Source organism: Chiloscyllium plagiosum, chromosome 14, assembly GCF_004010195.1.
Source record: "Chiloscyllium plagiosum isolate BGI_BamShark_2017 chromosome 14, ASM401019v2, whole genome shotgun sequence".
Taxonomy (NCBI): domain Eukaryota; kingdom Metazoa; phylum Chordata; class Chondrichthyes; order Orectolobiformes; family Hemiscylliidae; genus Chiloscyllium; species Chiloscyllium plagiosum.
In genome coordinates, this window is record NC_057723.1 from 5,885,664 (window position 1) to 5,905,691 (window position 20,028).

At 39.8% G+C, this 20,028-nt stretch overlaps 1 protein-coding gene across 2 annotated transcripts in view; it reads right to left on the bottom strand.

The window, feature by feature from the left end:
- Nucleotides 1–3,904: 3,904 nt before the first annotated feature.
- Nucleotides 3,905–20,028, bottom strand: part of hars (histidyl-tRNA synthetase) — a 33,453-nt gene continuing 17,329 nt past the window's right edge. For both annotated transcript variants that reach the window (XM_043703076.1, XM_043703075.1), the window contains 7 exons: nt 18,098–18,196; nt 12,337–12,430; nt 9,843–9,970; nt 8,487–8,747; nt 5,708–5,824; nt 5,025–5,171; nt 3,905–4,275 (listed from right to left, as the gene is read on the bottom strand). In XM_043703076.1, the coding sequence (XP_043559011.1) occupies nt 4,216–4,275; nt 5,025–5,171; nt 5,708–5,824; nt 8,487–8,747; nt 9,843–9,970; nt 12,337–12,430; nt 18,098–18,196 (906 nt within the window). In that variant the 3' untranslated portion in view covers nt 3,905–4,215. The remainder of the gene's footprint in view (nt 4,276–5,024; nt 5,172–5,707; nt 5,825–8,486; nt 8,748–9,842; nt 9,971–12,336; nt 12,431–18,097; nt 18,197–20,028) is intronic.

The following is a 20,028-nucleotide window of genomic DNA, read 5'->3' on the forward strand; positions in this document are numbered from 1 at the left end:
TAACTTAAGATGCAGAGAATTAAGTCATTTCTTGTGATTAAAAAAGCTTTGAAGCACACATTCGGAATAATTTATCATTTCAGCTTTATTGGAAATAAAACTGGTCCCAACCTGAGAAATCTATTCCTCAAACCGAATACATTATCTGGATGCATAGCAGAGCTATACCACTCTAATAAATTCATTTAAAGCATGACTTTTTTGTTAAGATAATAATTTGAAACTGCAAAGAGCAGAATAATAATTAGTCTTTTGTCTTGATAATAAAAAAACTTATTCCTTCAGCAAAGGAAATAAATTTCCTGTGTGAGATATTTCTCAGGGTATCATCTACATATTTTAGGAAATTTCAGCATCAACTAATTATGAATGCTGAATTCTTTAACATAAGTGAACTGAATCAGAGATAAATGGTCAACAACTATAGGAAACCACACATTAATCATTGCGATCTAGCTGGAGAAGACTGAGTTCAGGAAGGAAATGTTAAAAGATTCTCATGTAGCTCTGGAGCCATGTATTCATAGAATCAAAGAATCCCTACAGTGTGAAAGCAGGCCATTTGGCCCATTGAATCCACCCTGTGACTCTGCAGTGCATCCTACCCAGACCCACCCCCAAACCTATCCATGTAATTCTGCATTTCCCATGGCTAATCCACCGAGCCTGCATAACCCTGGACACAATGGGCAATTTAACTGATCTTTTGTCTGCAGTTCATAGCTGCTAAAATTGGACTGAAGGATATATTATGAATTATATTAAAGACATTTAACAATTTACAGGTTATTTAATGTAAAAGAGATTAGTTTTCATCTTGCAATTCCCAGTCGTTTTTACTTGAGGCATTTTTTAAAAAATGAAGCAGCGCTCCGAAAGTTAGTGCTTCCAAATAAATCTGTTGGACTATTACCTGGTGTTGTGTGATTTTTAACTTTGTACATGCCAGTCCAACACCGGCATCTCCAAATCTTTGAAAAATGTAACTCCTTCAGGGAAACTGGAAGCTGATCCCTGCAGGTGTTAGCTGTCATGGGCTTGAGAAGGTACTACTGACAGAGTCTTGGTGAGATGCTGCAATGCATTTTATAATTGTACACACTACTGCCACTGTCTACTAATGGTGAGGGAGTGATTGTTGAAGGTGGTGGAGGGTTGCTGGTCAAACAGACTGCTTTGTACTGGGTGGTGTCTTGAGTGTTGCTCAAGTATTATATCACACTCCTCACTTGTTAAAATTATTATTGACTTGTGGGATGTGGGTGTTGCTGACTGGACCAGCATTTATTGCCTGTCCCTTGTTGCTCTTGAGAAGTTGGTGGTTAGCTGCCTTCTTGAACTGCTTCAGTCCATGTGCTGTAGATTGACCAACAATGTCCTTAGGGAGTTCCAGGATCTGACCCAGTGACTGTGAAGGAACAGCGATATATTTCCTAGTTAGGATGGTGAGTGGCGTGGAAGGGAACTTACTTAGTGGTGTTCCTTACTTGACCCATGAAAATGGCGGACACTCAGGGGAAATGAGGAAGTGAATTAATCCCTGCAGAATTCCCAACCTCTGACCTGCTCTTGTCACCAAAGTATTCATATGGCTGGTCCAACACATTCTGTAGTTAACGGTAACCTCTAGGATGTTGATATGATACTAGACATTCAATGGTAGGAAGGTTCTATTGGAAAGTGTAGATATATAAAGGGTCCTAGGTGTTCTTGTCAATAAGTCGCTGAAGGCTAACATGTGGGTGCAGTAAGCTTTATTAGGAAGGTAAATTAAATGTCAGCCTTTATCACAGGAGGATTTGAGTACAGGAACAGTGGAGTCTCAGTTCAATTGTTTAGAGCTTGGCTAAATGGCATCTAGAGTGCGGAGTATTGTTTTGTTCTCCTTATTTTAGGAGAGAGATCAGTGACAGAAAGAGTTCAACAAAGATTCACCAGACTTGTTCCTGGGATGGAAGGGCTGTCCTGTGAAGAGAGATTGGGCAAACTGGACTTGTACCCAAAGACTAAGTTTTGAAGAATAAAAGTTGATTTCATTAAAACCTACAAACCCTAGACTAGGAGTTGCAGGTAAAGTGTATTCTCTGGCTGGAGAGTCTAGGACAAGGCTCCCTAATCCAAAAGTAATGGGGAAGCCCCTTATTTTGGGATGAGGAAACTTTGTTTCAAAGTGTAGTATTCCTTTGGAATTCTTACCCCAGAGGGCTGTGGCAGCTCAGTCTTTGATTGTATTTTAACTAGAGGATGATAATTTTTTTTATTGAATTGAATTTATTGTCACGTGTACCGAGGTTATTAACGGCTTAAAGGGTTTGGGGCATAACATGCATTAAAGGAAATGATCATATTAAATGGCAGGTCAGGCTAGACAGGCTGATTGTCCTATTCCTGTTCTGATGTAAAGCCATTGAATTCAAAGAGGAGACGGTTAGATTTTTTTCTTATTGGGAATGTTATTGCCTGACACTTAAATGATATGTTATTTATCACCTATCAGCCCAAGCCTGGATATTGCTTGGGTCTTGCTGCATTTGCCACAAGATGCTTCAGTATCTGAGGACTTGCAAGTTGTACTTAACTTTGTCTCCATTTCTGATTTTATGATAGAGAGAAAGTCATTGATGAAGCAGCTGAAGGTGGTTCGGCCTAGGACACTACGGTGAAGAACTGAGGGCTCTCTTGGTGCAGTGGTAATGTCTCTCCCATTTCCTCTGTGTTTGAACAGCAACAATCCTGCCATCCACATCTTTAAAGACATCTTTTGTGGTAGAGTATGAGACTAGAGAGGTCCCACAATTACTAGTTGCCATCATCGTTGCTGACCTAGTATGTGTTAGTTTTATGCTTCTGAGTCGGGAAGTGGTTAACCCAAAGTGTGAGATGCTGGGCTTTTGTTTCTAATTTGTCCAATGATCATATCTTTTGGATTGCAATACTAAACTTGTCGTTTAATGTTGCATCCTCCAAATTTGTGCCAGGGTACTCCCAGCTGTTATTTAATATTTCTAGCTTCCATCTCATTTTGCTTTTATACACAAAATGGCCAATGTTCTTCAGTAGTAAATCACAAAGGTTCTAATCCTTTATAACATGAATGAACTATGAATATAGAATGCAATCAACATTTTACAACTACTCAAATATTGAAAATTTTCTATTCATAAAATAATGTTACATCTGTGACTCTCAAATTCAAATCCAAGGACTTCTGGGGCCCAGAGACTTGTCAGTGGGTTGATGACACAGGACAGTCCACGCATGCTAGAAGATAAGTGGGCACCTGGCAACAGCTGGTATTGCTTGTGCTTGTCATTTTCTCTGGTGCCCTTACCCAACCCCTTCACCCAGTGTCATAAGCCCTGCTGTTGCTGGGTTGTGTATTCCCAGTGCTCCTGTTTTCTTGAGCTTCTGCAGGTCTGTGCTCCACTGTCAAAGTTAGCTAGGCCCAGTCAGAAGCAGGTACATCCACTGCACTGCTATTTGAGGTAATAGCAATATTAAAACCCTCTTCACATGCAGTACATTTGCATGAGGGACCTATACAGAATTATAACAAATTGGGGCAATGATGGCAGAAATTTATCATTACTAACTCATTTTAAAACAGGACATGTCAAAAACATTTGAATATCAATGTCTTATAACACTAGTAGAAACTGTTTCAATTTGTGAATTATATGGGATGATGTAATTGGTCAGAAATGGCTATACCTACAAGCAGAAAAGCACAGAGCAGGAATATTTACAGGAAATCCAGTTTCTTCCTGCTTGTTTGGATGTTCAAGGTGATTTGATCAGACTCCAGAACAGATTAGATTTAATTGCAGTACAGATTCACAGATGCTTTTGGTTGGCTAACACAGGGGATGATTAAATATTTTGAATCAATAAACAGAACTGCAACTTTGCCAGCATGCTTTTTTATTGATTTGGCTGGCCAACAATTTCTAGCCTCCCTCTGCCTTTGTGAAAGGCAGGGTATCCTTGTCAAACATAATTGAGATAGAACATATACTCTAGAGTAGGATATGAGTAAATTCCAAAAAATCAAATTTTTTTTCTGTTTCATATTGCGAACAGAGTGGTGACTTTCTTGTTCACCGTGCATATTGACAAGCAGTGGTTCAGGTCAATGATGTAGCATGGTATTCTGCAACACTGATCAATGTGTAGCAGAGATTCTAAGGTGAGACATTTTACATCTTTCAGAAGAGGTTAGGACTGGCAGGATCTCTTCTTGATTTCTTCTATCAGATTTACTCTTGCAACAGCAACCTGCAAAAGATAATCCAAAAACAATTATCAATTCAATTTGCAATTATAGGAGACACTTATAATACCAACCACATTCACTGTATTTACAACATTTAAAATAAAATATTGTACTTTCACCTGGCTGCTTATATTGTCTCACTTAAGCTACATTTACAAAAGGTCTGTGGATCATCACAAATTTGGTCACAAAATTATACATAAAACCTGTAAATCACAGACACCTCTGGGCCTGGCATCAGGTTGAGGGTCAAATGGGTTCTTCCTGTTCCTATTTCTTATGTTCTTATGGGAAGAAAGCAGAGTTAATATTTCGAGTTTAGTGACTCTTCATCAGAATGTCAGACTGGAAATGTTAACTCTGCTTTCTCTCTACAGATGCTGCTGAGTTTCACAGCAATGTGTTTTTTATTTCAGATCTCTAGCATCTGCAGCTCTTGGTTTTATCTTATGTCTTTACATTCCACAAAACCCTCTGTTGCATTGTATCAATATATATGCCCTGTGTTTTAAGGTGTAAAAGGATCCAATACATTGCAGGCTGTCTGCGAGTTGTAATGTGTGTCTGTTTTTGTTGAGTGCCTCTTGTACCCTGCACATTATTGGAATCTCTCAGTATGCATTTTTTTTTGCAGGAGTCCATTATTTGGGTACATTTGTTTACAAAGGTTCAAATGTATTGAAGTGTTTTGTGCACAGAAACGTAGGAAAACAGTTACCATTTTTTGCAGTAATATCTTTATTTAGCTAACCTCCTCTCTTGTAGAAACAACTCGAAGTTTGACAACCCCATCTTGGAGTTCTTGTTCTCCAATTATAGCCACCAGGGGAATTCCTGTCTCCTCACAATACTGCAGCTGGTTCAGGAGCTTTGGGTTCTTCTTGTAGGTGATTTCTGCCTGCAGAATTGCACAATACACAATTCACGACTGTAAATACTATTGAATAGATTAACAAGAGGCTGCTCAAAGTTGGCATTGTTAATAAATCTGTTGGAGTTTCATTGTAGTAATGGTGTTAGAAGAAGCATTAAAATATTGAGGTTCAAGCAGTACCTAATCATCACTGAAATGGTTTTACCCACTAGGGCTGGCAAGTTCCTAGACAAATACCAAATTCTGATCACTTACAATAGAATCCTACTCTCTGGCAGAATGCAATAGTTACAGATGGAATAAACTTGCAGTGAGCCAGAGGGAGCTGATCACCATTAGATGAAAAAAATTGTACTCTTAAATTTTATTGACCTCCTCAGCATCTTTCCCCATCCCAAAGACTGTGATCCTTATTGATAAATGTGCTGAAGGGAGTAGCTTCTCCATCAATCAAAATCCTTCATTATTTTCAAAATCTCTACTGAATCTCTCCTTAACCTATAATTCCTCCACTTAACTCATCAACCCCATCGTTGCTGCATTTGCAGCAGATCACAAACCTTAATCCCATGTTTCCAAAGCTCTGCCACCAACTTCATCCTCTCTTCCAGAAGCTTCTTTTGTGCTGTGGCAACAAGGACCTGAGTCTCTGTCGTACGAATTTTCTGATCAGAGGCCTGGCAAAACAGAACAGTAGTCAACACACTGATCAGCAAAGTAAAGGATCTCAGGATATACTGTGAACAGATTAATGATCAGTTGCAGTTTCTGAATAAGGAGTAGGTCATTTATAGCTGAGATGAGAAGGAATTTCTTCACTGAGAGGATGGTAAATTCTCTGTCCCAGAAGGCTGTGGAAACTCAGTCATTGAGTAGGTTCAAGACAGAGATGGATAGATTTCACATTACGAATGGCTGTATAGATGGGAGCAAGGTGGAAAGGGACACAAACACATTCAGTGACTGGGAAAAACCACACAATTCAACATGGGGCAGTACGAGATTATCCATTTTAATTGCAAGAAAGATTAGTGGAATATTTTCAGAATGACCATGAGATTTTCTGAAATGACATTTAAAAATGTTCCTCTCTGAAGTCCCTGCTCACAGTAAGGGTTCAGGTGAGGGAAGCAGTAAGTGAGAGTGATTGAAAATAACCCTCATGAATTGTAAAAGCACCAACACTTCTGAACAAAGGGCACTTTCACACTGGATCTCCAGATTTAGATTCAGTCTGGGTCTAAAGAGGAAATTGAAGTTCCAGGAAAAGAAAGAGGTGAAAGGGAGAGTTTATTTTTAAAGCAATTTCCTTCATCAATGTAGGAACTCCAGTGAAATTATTTCTATTTAGAGAGAATAACATTTAATATTTTTCTTTGTCTGATAATGAAGATCCTCCAGAACCCAGCTACAGTTTTAACTGAATGTCACTTGAAATGGAACCAAATAAATTTCAAAGCAGGTCACACAGAAGCAAGAATCCAGAAAGTCTGAGTAGAATTACATCCCATTGTTGATAAGTGTGAAAATTTGAACATGGTTCGTTCGTAAGGCAGAAAGAAGCAACAAAGCATAGTCTAGTTGGTGGTGAGAAAAGCCCTCTCTGTCAGATCAATCCAATATATCAGGAGTCTCTGAGTCTGTGCCCTCAAGGCTTTACAAAGGAGGCTTGAACAAATATATCGTGGTCTTTGTCAAGGTTCATCAGGTGATTGTGGAGAACAGCTTGTGGAGCACAAATATCAACTGAGCCAAAGAGCTGCCAAATCAATGAAAGAAGCTCTTTGCTAGTTTTCCAGTGCAAAGAGTTACCTGCAATCAAATGTTCAAGGCTGGCACATTTGAAGCTCCAGGACAGCAAAAACACAATGGGTGAAAGCACCAGCTAATGCCTTTCAGCCATTGTTAATAGAGGGGCTGAGACTAAGTAAAACCCCTCAGGTTGCATATTTGACATGTGATGAGTATAATCAATATTAACTGTAATCTAAATGTACTGAGTAACAGATTATTGGAAAAAACTGATCTTATTTTCATTTTATGTAATGTAAATGGTGAATGGTACTATGTGCACTTTTTATAACATTTAATGAATAAAACATTTTTGGAAAAATAATCTTTCCTAAGGCAGAGTAATTAAAAATCTCTGATACTAACTGATACGAGACCAGACATTTCTGGCAAAACTCAGCAGGTCTTAGAAAGAAGGTAGAGTTAACATTTCGGGTCCAGTGACCCTTCTTCAGAAAGTAGGTGCTGAGGGTATTGCTGGCTCCTTGTCCTTCCCCATTTTACTTGATTTTACAAGTTTCTCGGGAGACGGTGGCATGGTGTTAACGTTACTGGACCAGTAATCTCGAGACCCTGACCAATGTTGTTCGACCATGTGTTCAAATACCACCACAGTGACTGGTGGAATTCAAAGGTAGGCTCAGTAATGGTGGCCATGAAACTATCACCAACTGTTATAAAAATCCAACTGGTTCATTAACGTCCTTTAGAGAAGCTAACTTTAGCATCCTTACTTGGCCTGGCCTACATGTGACTATAGATGCAAAGTAATGTGGTTGACTCTCAGTTGTCCACTGAAATGGGCAATTAGTGGCATTGTCAGTAATACCCACATAGCATAAACTAAACAGAAAAAAATTCTGCACAAACTGCATTGATGTGAGACTACAACCACATAGGTCTAATGGGATAAAAGGTGGCTCCTTTTATCCCATTCATAAATGGTCATTGGAGAACCCAGTTGTTTGTTTATAACAATCCAATAGCTACTTGTTAACCCTTTAACAATTGTCAGTTCTTTTTACTTCCAGATTTTAAAAAAACTACATTCAAATTCTGTTTTTTTTGGAATACAGGACTCTCAATACTAGCACCTAATTACTGCAGCACCAGTGAATAGGATAAAAATAGGTGGTCACATTTGAAAAGCTAACCAAAAGGAAACATGAAGAGTACACTGAAAAACTTAATGCCTGTTTTATCGAAAATAAATACCATAAACTAAACATCAAACTGACCAGGTATCAGGATCAAACTTTAGTGTCAATCCATTGAAATATATAGCTTCCAGACTGTGAATACATTGAAAATAACAAAGTGTCTCTGGTCTCCCAAGCAGGTACACTTTATTAGGGGGTGCAATTCAATCTAATGCATGAAATTTGATTTGAGAACAGCCACACTAAACTAAAGGAACTTGATAGAAAATGGAAGTTGCAACCCTGACTGAAAAGTGTTGCAACAGGTGTAAAGTGTCAAAGTAACGCAATGCTTCTCATCTTAAATATCCATTTTGCTGTAACTGGCACAAAGGGTCAGTTGTAGTACCTCCATTCTCTGTTCCATTATGGAGAATATTCTTTCAATCCCAATGCTGACTCCCACGCATGGCACCTTCCGATTTTTGGGATCAAACATTCCAACAAGGCCATCGTATCGCCCCCCAGCAGCTACACTGCCGACACCAACTGGTTCACAATGTTCGTTCTGTTGCATCTGGGTGTCAGCCTGATTCTGGACCAGCACAGCCTCGTAGATCACACCGGTGTAGTAGTCTAAACCTCGAGCTAAACTGAGGTCAAAGACAACCTGAAAAAGAGAATAATTATTGTCAACTCAAAATCAATATAAAATGAAATTTGCATGCATCCACAGCCACTAAAATATTTTTTGTAACAAAGATTCAAAACAAAAGTTTGAATCCTTCTTACACCATTTATCAGATCCATATTTTGTTTCGGAATGGGCTAAATAAATGTGCTAGTTTTGTATTAGTAGTAGATTAAATGCGGTTGCTATTTGCTGCTTTAGAAGCAAGAGCCTCAAAACAAGTGGTGAAGGTGTGTCGGAGAAAATACATAAGAACTTACTTAAATGTGAGACTTTTTCAGGAGATGTGCACTGAAGACTTTACATCACAGATTACCCAACAACTGTCACTTCATCCCTACACTACTGTCTAAGGACAATAGCAAATGCAAGGTGACAATGAACCTTCAAGTAAATTTCACAAGCATATAAACCGGCCTCCTTTTAATGCTTTTTATCTGACTTGTTGTAAACAAGAATTCAAACGATAAACTGTGAGTCTATGAGAATAGAAGTGGTACAAACAAGATTAGTGCTAGCAAGCCAATTCCTTCCAATGAACAATGTACAATTTCCACCTTGAGGGGAAAACTTTCTTGTTCATATATCATAGAGATGTACAGCACGGAAACAGACCCTTCGGTCCAACTCGTCCATGCCGACCAGATATCCCAACCCAATCTAGTCCCACCTGCCAGCACCCAGCCCATATCCATCCAAACCCTTCCTATTCATAAAGCCATCCAAATGCCTCTTAAATGTTGCAATTGTACCAGCCTCCACCACATCCTCTGGCAGCTCATTCCATACACGTACCACCCTCTGTGTGAATAGCTCAGATCCTCCAACCCTGGCAACATCCTTGTAAATCTTTTCTGAACCCTTTCAAGTTTCACAACATCTTTCCGATAGGAAGGAGACCAGAATTGCACGCAATCCTTTAGAGTAAAGAAATTTCTCTCAAACAGATGTAAATGAAAATTCCTATATTAATTCCTATGGGTTACATTCCACAAATGACAAGGTCATCAAGGAGAACCAGGGGTGCTGACCTGAGCATTAGGTTATATTTGAGCATATAGCTGAGCTTCTTACCTTGTCTTCAATACCAAGAAATGTTAAATACTCAAAGAGCTGTTTCATGTCAGCTAGACCTTCCAAAGCCACCTTGCTTTGTGACAATTTGTCATCCTGCAGCAGCTTGTCAGCCAACTCTGTTGCACCTGGAAAAGACACAGGATTAGTTTCCCTGCTTCATGAAGGAATAAGTAACACAATTGACAAAGAAAAAAAAATGACTACATTACTGATGGTTTACATCATTGAATCAAAACAGGTAACTGACTTTAAAATCTGAGGGAGACTGTGATATAGTGGTGGTGTCACTGAATGAGTAATCCCTTGGCCCAGATTAATGATTTGGGGTGGAGGTACCGGTGTTGGACTGGGGTGGACAAAGTCAGAAGTCACATGACACCAGGTTATAGTTCAATAGGTTTATTTGAAATCACAAGCTTTTGGAGCAGCACTGATTTCAAATTAACTCACTGAACCATAACCTGGTGTCATGTGACTTATGATTTAATGCTTTGGGGACACAGGTTCAAATTCCAAAACAGCTTGTGGAAAGGAAATCTGTTGACTTCATCTTTTTCACCCAGAGAGTGGCAGATGTATGGAATGAGCTGCCAGAGAAAGTGATGGAGGTTGATACAATTGCAACATTTAAAAGGCATCTGGATAAGTATATGAATTGGAAGGATTTTGAACAAAGAACAATACAGCAGAGGAATAGGCCTGCATCAACACATTTTGCCTTTCCATACTAAAACCATCCTCACTTACAAGATTCGTATTCCTCTTTTCCCTTCCTATTCATATATTCATGTGGGTGTTTCTTGAATGCTGCTATCGTGTCTGCTTCCACCACCTCCTCCGTCAAAGTGTTCCAGGCACTGACCATCCTTATGGTGAAAAAGACTTGCCTTGCCCATCTCTTTTAAACATTCCCCTCGCACCTTGAACCTGTGTCCTCTAGTAATTGACTCCCTGGGAAAAAGCCTCATTCTTTCCACCCTATCCATGCCATTCACCATCTTATAGGTTGCCCCTCAATCTCCTGCGTTCCTGTGAAAACAAATCCAGTCTATCCAACTTTCTTCACTGCTAAAATCCTCTGTACTAGGCAATATCTTGGTAAACCTTTCCTATACTCTCTCCAAAGTATCCACATCCTTCTGGTAGTGTGGTGACCAGAACTGTTTAGAGGGTTATGGGTCAAATGTTGGCAAATGGGAATCGGTTAATTTCAAATATCTGGTCGGTGTTAGAACTGAAGGGTCTGTTTACATGCTGTATAATTCTCTGACCTGGTCTGGCCTAAAGTGAGTCTGGATGCACAGCAATGTGAGTGACTCTTGACTTCCATTTCAAATGGCCTAAGACCACTCAGCTGAAGGACAATAAATGCTGCTTTGCCAGCAAAACCCATTTCCCATAAGATAAGGATAAATAAAGTTTCAGTTTAACTTTAAAATTTGTGCACAGTTAGGCTGCAAAACCACTGTGGTCTGAGCTTGTGTCTTTTACTGAAGCAGCTTTGCCTATCCGTATGGAAAAATTCCCCATCAAATCACAGTCATATTTCTTACCCCAGGAGTAAGCGTGCAAATGGGGCAGGCACATTATCTGTATTTACCAACTTTTATTTGACAATGGGGACAGTACATATTGTGCTTATTACCTACTACCTTCCTTGAACACAAGTGGAACTCTTCTCATGTTTGAGCTAACATTGCACAGAGTAGCATATATATTAAAAAAAAAAAGAGTCTGGTCGTTTCATTATCGGTGACACCTTGCAGCATGCCAAACAGAAACTGTATGTGCCTGAACAGCAGTGGCTATTCTTCAAAAAGTGGTTCACTGACTGTGAAGCATTCTTACACCCTAAATCCATAAATATGTGTTTGTTCCTTAATCCAAAAGAGAAAAATGCTGGAAAATCTCAGCAGGTCTGGCAGCATCTGTAAGGAGAGAAAAGAGCTGACGTTTCGAGTCTAACTGACCCTTTGTCAAAGGGTCAGTTAGACTCGAAACGTCAGCTCTTTTCTCTCCTTACAGATGCTGCCAGATCTGCTGAGATTTTCCAGCATTTTCTCTTTTGGTTTCAGATTCCGGCATCCGCAGTAATTTGCTTTAATCCTGTGTTTGTTCCTTGTTTTTTAACAGGCTAACATTGTTTTTATTTCTGTTAACTGCTGATGGCACAAAATGCTGGAGAAATTGCAGTAGGTCTGGAAGTATCTGTGGAGAGAGACAGAGTTAACATTCCAAATAACTTTTCTTTGGATTCTTCTTCAGTAATTCCAAAGAAGAATCATATTAGATTTGAAATGTTAACTCAGTTTCTCTCTCCACAGATGCTGCTAGACCTGTTGAGTTCTTCCAACATGTCTTTACTTCAGATCTCCAACATCCACAATATTTTGCTCTTACTTTAAGCATGCACTTAGCACAAACTTATGGAGATTAAGACAGCTTTGAGGACTTCAGTTAAAAGCACTCTATATTAAACAAATAAGCATACCATTAAGCTGAACATATTCTCCAATTTTATCAGCAGTTTCTGGAGAAAGCCCCTTCTCTGCAACCATTTCATTCTTCACTTCCTCCCATGGCATCTACAAGTGAAAATCAAACAGGAAATGTTTGGAACCTGGATGTAGTGACCAATGCAGGATTATTAAAGAAATAGTAAGAGAAAATAAAATAAGATACACTCATAATAAACACATTTATTTTGTACGTTATTGGCTGTCAATAAAGTGATGAATTAACATTTTAAAATAAATCAATAGAAGGCATGAAAAAAAAGACTCAAATGCTTAGCTCAGCTGAAAGAGACAAGAAGTGCAGCATCACTCAATTACATGAAAAACTTTACACAGCATCACCCAATTAACAGGTATATTATTTTTATTAAATAAACTTCATAACAGTCAGAATATAAAAATGCCAGGAATAAATGCAAGCCAGGTTTATCAAGTCTACCAGTGATTCAGTAAACTACACTCTCACTGTACTGAACTGATGGTTTAGGTCAGGGAGATTTGATCTATAATTGGTGCTGACCTAGTTGAGTTTAGAGTTAAGACATCACCCATTGAAAACAGAAAATGGGGAGGGTGTGTCATTAAATATATCCAAGACTGAGATAGACAGATTATGCAAAATGGGAGGAAAGGAGTTAAGGATCATCACATCAGCCATGGTCTCATTGGATGGTGGAGGAAATTCAATGGGCCAAATGATCTCCTAAATCTAATGGTCTTCAACCAGCATTATGCTGGGTCCACTGTAGTTGCTGTCAACGCTTATTAAGATCACAATAAAAAACAGAGAAAGAAATCAGCCAGATTTTCCAAATGTTGAGCTCTATCCAAAATCCATTTGAGGAGCCAAAAGTGATTTATAGCACAGGAGGGGGCTAGTTGGCCCGTCAAGGTTTTGCCATACACGCAAAGGTCATTAGGTTAAAGGCAGCATCATTTTCAAAATTTAAAAACCACAAACAGTATCAAAATTTAAATCTGGATCACTTTAATCATGTTTTAAAAGGCTACTTTTAAATTCGGAGCAGAGAGATACAAAATTAAGGTGCTGCTTAGAAGATAATGCACTTCAGAAGCATTTGAAGTTTTCCTGCAATACAAGTACATCAGAAGGTCAATTCAATTTGGGAGGTTAATTTGCATTGAATTTCTCTTGCGTTACCAGGTAAACAGAAAGAAGGAAGATAAGGATCCATTTGCATCTGACAGGACATTTATCTGACCATGAAGATCAAGACAATTAAAACCAAGGGCACTTAAAGTTCCAGGATTTCATCTGAACCAGGCAGTGATAAAACATTTGATAAAGATAACAAATAAATCCCAGATGAAAAAACTTTATCTATTTCACTGCAATTAAAAATCATGGGAAAATTCCCAGCTAGGGTGGCCTAATTATCTAAATTCTTATTACTGAAGCATAAATGTATAAAAAAATAGTCATAGTTTAGGAGAATATTTCCGAACATCTGAGCCAGCCTGTGACTCTGCAGATAGCATGAAGGCAGCAATTGTGAGTTAAAGTCCAGTTCTTGGACTTGTTTTTATGTTCATTCATGGGATGTGGGCATTGCTGGCTTGCCAGCATTTGTTGCCTGTATCTAGTTGCTTGAGGTGCTGGTGGTGGTGCTGCAGTTCATATGCTGTAGGTGGACCCATAATGCCATTAGGAAGGGAATTCCAGGATTTTGTCCCCAGGATCTGGTGGCCTTGTCATTTTGTGATATAAGTGGTTGTGGGTTTGGAAGAGCTGTCTAAGGATCTTCAGAGAACACCACCTCTCCTCCTTCAGTCACCCTGTCCTAGCCACAGACCTGGAGCCTTGGCCTAGCATGTGATGTCGGCTCAGAGGAGTTAGCCCAGCATCTGCTCCTTGTTTGCCAGGAGACCATAGGCTGGGGTGGAGCTGTGTCTGGCTTGACCTGGTGTCGTCACTGCCGCCTGACAACTCCTTCCTCACCCACCACTCTCCAGACCCAAAAGAAAACAAAGAAAAAAAAGGAGAAAAGAGAGAAAGAAAGCCGACAGTAGCGGATCAGCCCAACTACTCTGCCACCATCTTTAAAAATGTCAAGTTCAGTTGAGTTTCTGGTGAATAATAAGCTCAAGGATACTGTAGCAGGGGAATTCAATGATGGTAACACAATGAATGTCAAGTGCTGGTGCTAAGATTCTCTTTTATTGGAGATGGTAATTGCCTGGCATTTAACATGATGATAGTGTTACACAACATGATGGAGGTTAATATCAATGAGAAGGTGAGAGACTTCCCTTTCACAAGTGGTAGTTACTCTTACTGATATTGTCATGCATTGATGCATCTGCAGCCAGCAGATTGGTAAGGATGAAGTTAAGGAGAAAGTGAGGTCTGCAGATGCTGGAGATCAGAGCTGAAAATGTGTTGCTGGAACAGCGCAGCAGGTCAGGCAGCATCCAGGGAACAGGAGAATCGACGTTTCGGGCATAAGCCCGAATCCTGAAGAAGGGCTTATGCTCGAAACCTCGATTCTCCTGTCTCAAGGATGAAGTTAAGTATGTTCTTCCCTCTTGTTGGTTTCCTTATCACCTATCATAGACCTAGTCTAGCAGTTATGTCCTTTAGGATTCAACCAGCTCAATCAGTAGTGTTGCCGTTGAACTACTCCTGTTGGTGGATATTGAAATCCCTACCCAGAGTATATTTTGCACTCTTGTCAACCTCAGTGCTTCCTCCAAGTGTTGTTCAAACATGGAGGATTATTGATTCATCAGCGGAGCACGGACAGTATTTGACAACCAGCAGCAGGTTTCCTTGCTCGCGTTTAACCAGAAGTCATGGAGTCCAGAATATATGATGAAGACTCCCAGGGTAACTCCCTCTCACTGTACGCCACTGTGCCACCACCTCTGCTGAGATATATCAAGGGATAGTGATGGTGGTGTCTGAGAGATTGTCTGTAAGGTATGATTCTGTGAGCATGACTATGTCAGGGTGTTGCTTGACCAATTGGCAAGACAGCTCTCCCAATTTTGACACTAGACCCCAGACATTGGAAACAGCTTTCTATGGTTGACAGGGCTATTTCTGCCATAGTTGTTTCCAATGCTTAACTCAATGCCAAATCATCTGTCCGATTTAATTTCCTTGTTGAGACTTCGGAGCAATTAGTACAACTGAGTGGCTTGCTTGGCCATTTCAGAGGATAGTTAAGAGTCAACTGCATTCCTGTGGGTCTGGAGTCACATGTAAGCCAGACCAAGAAAGGATGGCAGATTTTCTTCCCTGAAGGACACTAGTGAGCCAGACAATCAATAACAGTTTCATGGCCATCATAAGATTCTTAATTGCAGATAGTTTTTTATTGAATTCAAATTCCACCATTTGCCATCTCAGGATTCGAACCCTGGTTTTTTTAGCTAATAATCTAGTGATAATACTGTAAGGCCATTGCCTCCCTAGTTGAGCACAAAAATCTAGACTGACAGTCCAGTTCAGTGCTGAAGGAGTGCTGTAACAGAGGTGCTGTTCTGAGTAAGCTTCATACTCATTTGGGAGAGAGCACAGCCAGAGTGACTGTGTTTTTGGGAATATGAAACACCATATGAATTTATATTTTTTATTTTTCTCTCCATTTTATTTAACAATTTAAAGGTCAGTAGTAGTCTAGTTAAGGATATTTTCTCTTCAACCTGTTCAGATGTGTTATTACATACCTCTGGAACAGATGAGACTTGAACGTCGGTCTCCTGGCTCAAAGGTAGGGACATAACAATTGTACTACAAGGGCACTAACAGTTCAGTTGAAAGGTTAATCATGGAACAGATTCAAATGTATCATCAGCCAATCACCTGAAGACTTAGAGTCTTAATAGGTGGTGATTACTTTTGAGACTTAATCAGTTCAAGTCTTCTGAACTCAGTTCTATTAAACAGGTGGAGGGGCCCTCCTGTGGCACAATGGTAATGTTCCTACCCCTGAACTGAGAGATCCAGGGTTCAACAGTGGGACTGTTGAAAGTTCATGATCAATAAACTTTGCATGAGCAGTTGGGAGTGAGTACTTTTTGGGAATTTGCAGCACTATGGGAGTTCAATGTAATGGGAGAGGTACATTTTGCTTTTTTCTTGGTTCATAATTTCTAAGTTTGGTTTTGGTTTATAGTCTGTACAGCTTTATTCTTCAGCTTCAACTGAGCAGAGGGATGGGAGTCCTGGGTAAATGGCTGCAGTTTCACGGCACTGCTGATTGAGAAAAAACAAATCAAACAGTGACACCACAGCAAAGTGGGGTGTTCAATAATTTGGGATTTTAAGGTGTGTAATGTTTTGACAGAAGAGGCTAACAGAAACAGCAGGAATAAATGAAAATCAGGATCAATACAATAAAGTAAGCAAGCAAAGTATGGTGATACACATGCAGACCTTACATTAAACACTATGGGTATCTGCACTAAGTATTGACTGTCATAGCGTCATCGAGATGTACAGCACGGAAACAGACCCTTTGGTCCAATCCATTCATGCCAACCAGATATCCCAACCCAATCTAATCCCACCTGCCAGCACCCGACCTATATCCCTCCAAACCCTTCCTATTCATATACCCATCCAAATGCCTCTTAAATGTTGCAATTATACCAGCCTCCACCACTTCCTCTGGCAGCTCATTCCATACAAGCACCACTCTCTATGTGAAACAGTTGCCCCATAGGTCTCTTTTATATCCTTCTCCTCTCACCCTAAACCAATACCCTTTAGTTCTGGACTCCACCACCCCAGGGAAAAGATTTTGCCTATTTACCCTATCAATGCCCCTCATAATTTTGTAAACCTCTATAAGGTCACCCCTCAGCCTCCAACACTCCAGGGAAAACAGTCCCAGTCTGTTCAGCCTCTCCCTATAGCTCAAATCCGCCAACCTGGCAACATCCTTGTAAATATTTTCTGAACCCTTTCAAGTTTCACATCTTTCAGATAGGAAGAAGACCAGAATTGCACGTAATATTCCAACAGTGGCCTAACCAATGTCTTGTACTGCTGCAACATGACCTCCCACTCCTGTACTCAATACTCTTGACTAATAAACGAAAGCATAACAAACACCTTCTTCACTATCCCATCTACCTGCTATGAGCCTGCCCTCCAAGGTCTCTTTGTTCAGCAATACTCCATCGGACCTTACCATTAAGTTTATACGTCCTGCTAAGATTTGCTTTCCCAAAATGCAGCACCTCATATTTATCTGAATTAAACTCCATCTGCCACTTCTCAGCCCATTGACCCATCTGGTCAAGCTGCTTCAAAAGCTTATCCCGCAACCCAAATAGACTGAAAAGACATCTATCGATGAATCAACTTGTGAAAGAAGGGATGCAACTGTGCCAATGAGGAATTGGCTGAACATTGCTCTACCAATATCTCAAGATCTTTTGTGAAGTACAGGAGTGGCACAAGTTTGAGAAAATGGGGACACGTTAACCACTCTGGATGAGATTGTTAGCTAAACAGAGCTGACAAGTGGTCACTGACTTTAAACATGTATCCTCCACACCAGCGAGGTTGCCTGAACTGCTGAAATACCCATCATTTTCGCTTTTGAAGTCAAGTTGGTATTATCAACTGGAAACTCCTGAAAATAAAGCCTCATAAATCAATGATTTTAGGCAAGAGTTTGGAACAGTTTAAGAAAATAACAGGACAGGTTTTTCACATATTCTGCACGAAAGGCTAACAAGTCTGGTTCATCAGCCCTTTACCTTGTCCATTTTATCCACCGCAGAACAGATTGTTCGGAATTTATCAGCTGGGACTCCACACACTTCAAACATCCCATCAAGAACACGTCTGTCATTAACCTGCATACAGGCAAATGAACACAGTTACAACGGCTTTGAATCAGAATAGTTTTTTTTTGCATGATAAGTTTTAATCCTTTGAATGAATCATTGCAAGCTACAAAATTATATCTTCAACATTATAATTTAATGAGAAATTAATGTGAAGAGAAAAATGCACAGATTAACACTAAGTTTGAAAAAAATACTACTTCCCAATTTAGATTTCCGATAGTAAGATACAAATTTGCACTAAAAATCTTTTGAGGAATCAGAGCTCACTTCAAGTGTCAGTTTGAAGTCAGCAACATTGCAACTAATGTAGGCCCTACCCAGTGAAGCGCCGGTCTTTTGTCTGTTCTAATCACTGACACACAGGTAAGTAATAAAATAACATAATCAAACAATTGTTTGTATATCTGTATGCAGATTTATTTGTTCATTTAATGACATCTTATCACGCAGTAGTCCTGCACATTCCTGAACCATGTATTTTATAACATTTGCACACGATAAATCACAGGATGGGTGAAGCCTAAATTTGTAACCTGTTCCTTGCATCACATACAAGACAAAGAAGTTGCAAAAGATCTGCTCTCTTTGATTGGAAAATTCCCGTCCTTAAGTTTCCCTTTATAATACAAGTAAAACTGAAATTCACTATGAAAGAGTTAAGCAACACCCTTACATGTTGTTGGAGTATACAACTGATTTGTTACATCATTCCATGGCTTATTTAATCCTGAATACATTGTACATTTGATTCAGAAAGAATTTTATATGATCAAGCAGTTAAGCAGTTTTATTTATTCTTGTTCAATAAGGAATTACATTTAAGTTCCTAACTGTGCTCATCTCTAAACTATTCTCAAGCAAAACGATAAATGTACCGAATAAACAGGAGTTCCTAACTAGTTCTGGAAGTATTCATGATGTGTAACAGTCAGATTTGAATCTCCTTCAGAAACCTGAGGTTTAAGACCAGAAGACCATAAGACATAGGAGTGGAAGTAAGGCCATTCGGCCCATCGAGTCCACTCCGCCATTCAATCATGGCTGATGCGCATTTCAGCTCCACTTACCAGCGTTCTCCCCGTAGCCCTTAATTCCTCGAGACAACAAGAATCTATCAATCCCGGCCTTGAAGACATTTAGCGTCCCGGCTTCCACTGCACTCCGTGGCAATGAATTCCACAGGCCCACCACTCTCTGGCTGAAGAAATGTCTCCGCATTTCTGTTCTGAAACGACCCCCTCTAATTCTAAGGCTGTGTCCACAGGTCCTAGTCTCCTCGTCTAACGGAAACAATTTCCGAGCATCCACCTTTTCCAAGCCATGTATTATTTTGTACGTCTCTATTAAGTCTCCCCTTAATCTTCTAAACTCCAACGAATACAATCCCAGTATCCTCAGCCGTTCCTCATATGTTAGACCTGTCATTCCAGGGATCATCCGTGTAAATCTCCGCTGGACACGTTCCAGTGCCAGTATGTCCTTCCTGAGGTAAGGGGACCAAAACTGGACACAGTACTCCAAATGGGGCCTAACCAGAGCTTTATAAAGTCTTAGTAGTACATCTCTGCTTTTATATTCCAACCCTCTTGAGATAAGAGACAACATTGCATTCGCTTTCTTAATCACGGACTCAACCTGCATGTTTACCTTTAGAGAATCCTCAACTAGCACTCCCAGATCCCTTTGTGCTTTGGCTTTATTAATTTCCTCACCATTTAGAAAGTAGTCTATGCTTTTATTATTTTTGCCAAAGTGCAAGACCTCGCACTTGCTCAAATTCCATCAGCCATTTCCTGGACCACTCTCCCAAACTGTCTAGATCCTTCTGCAGCCTCCCC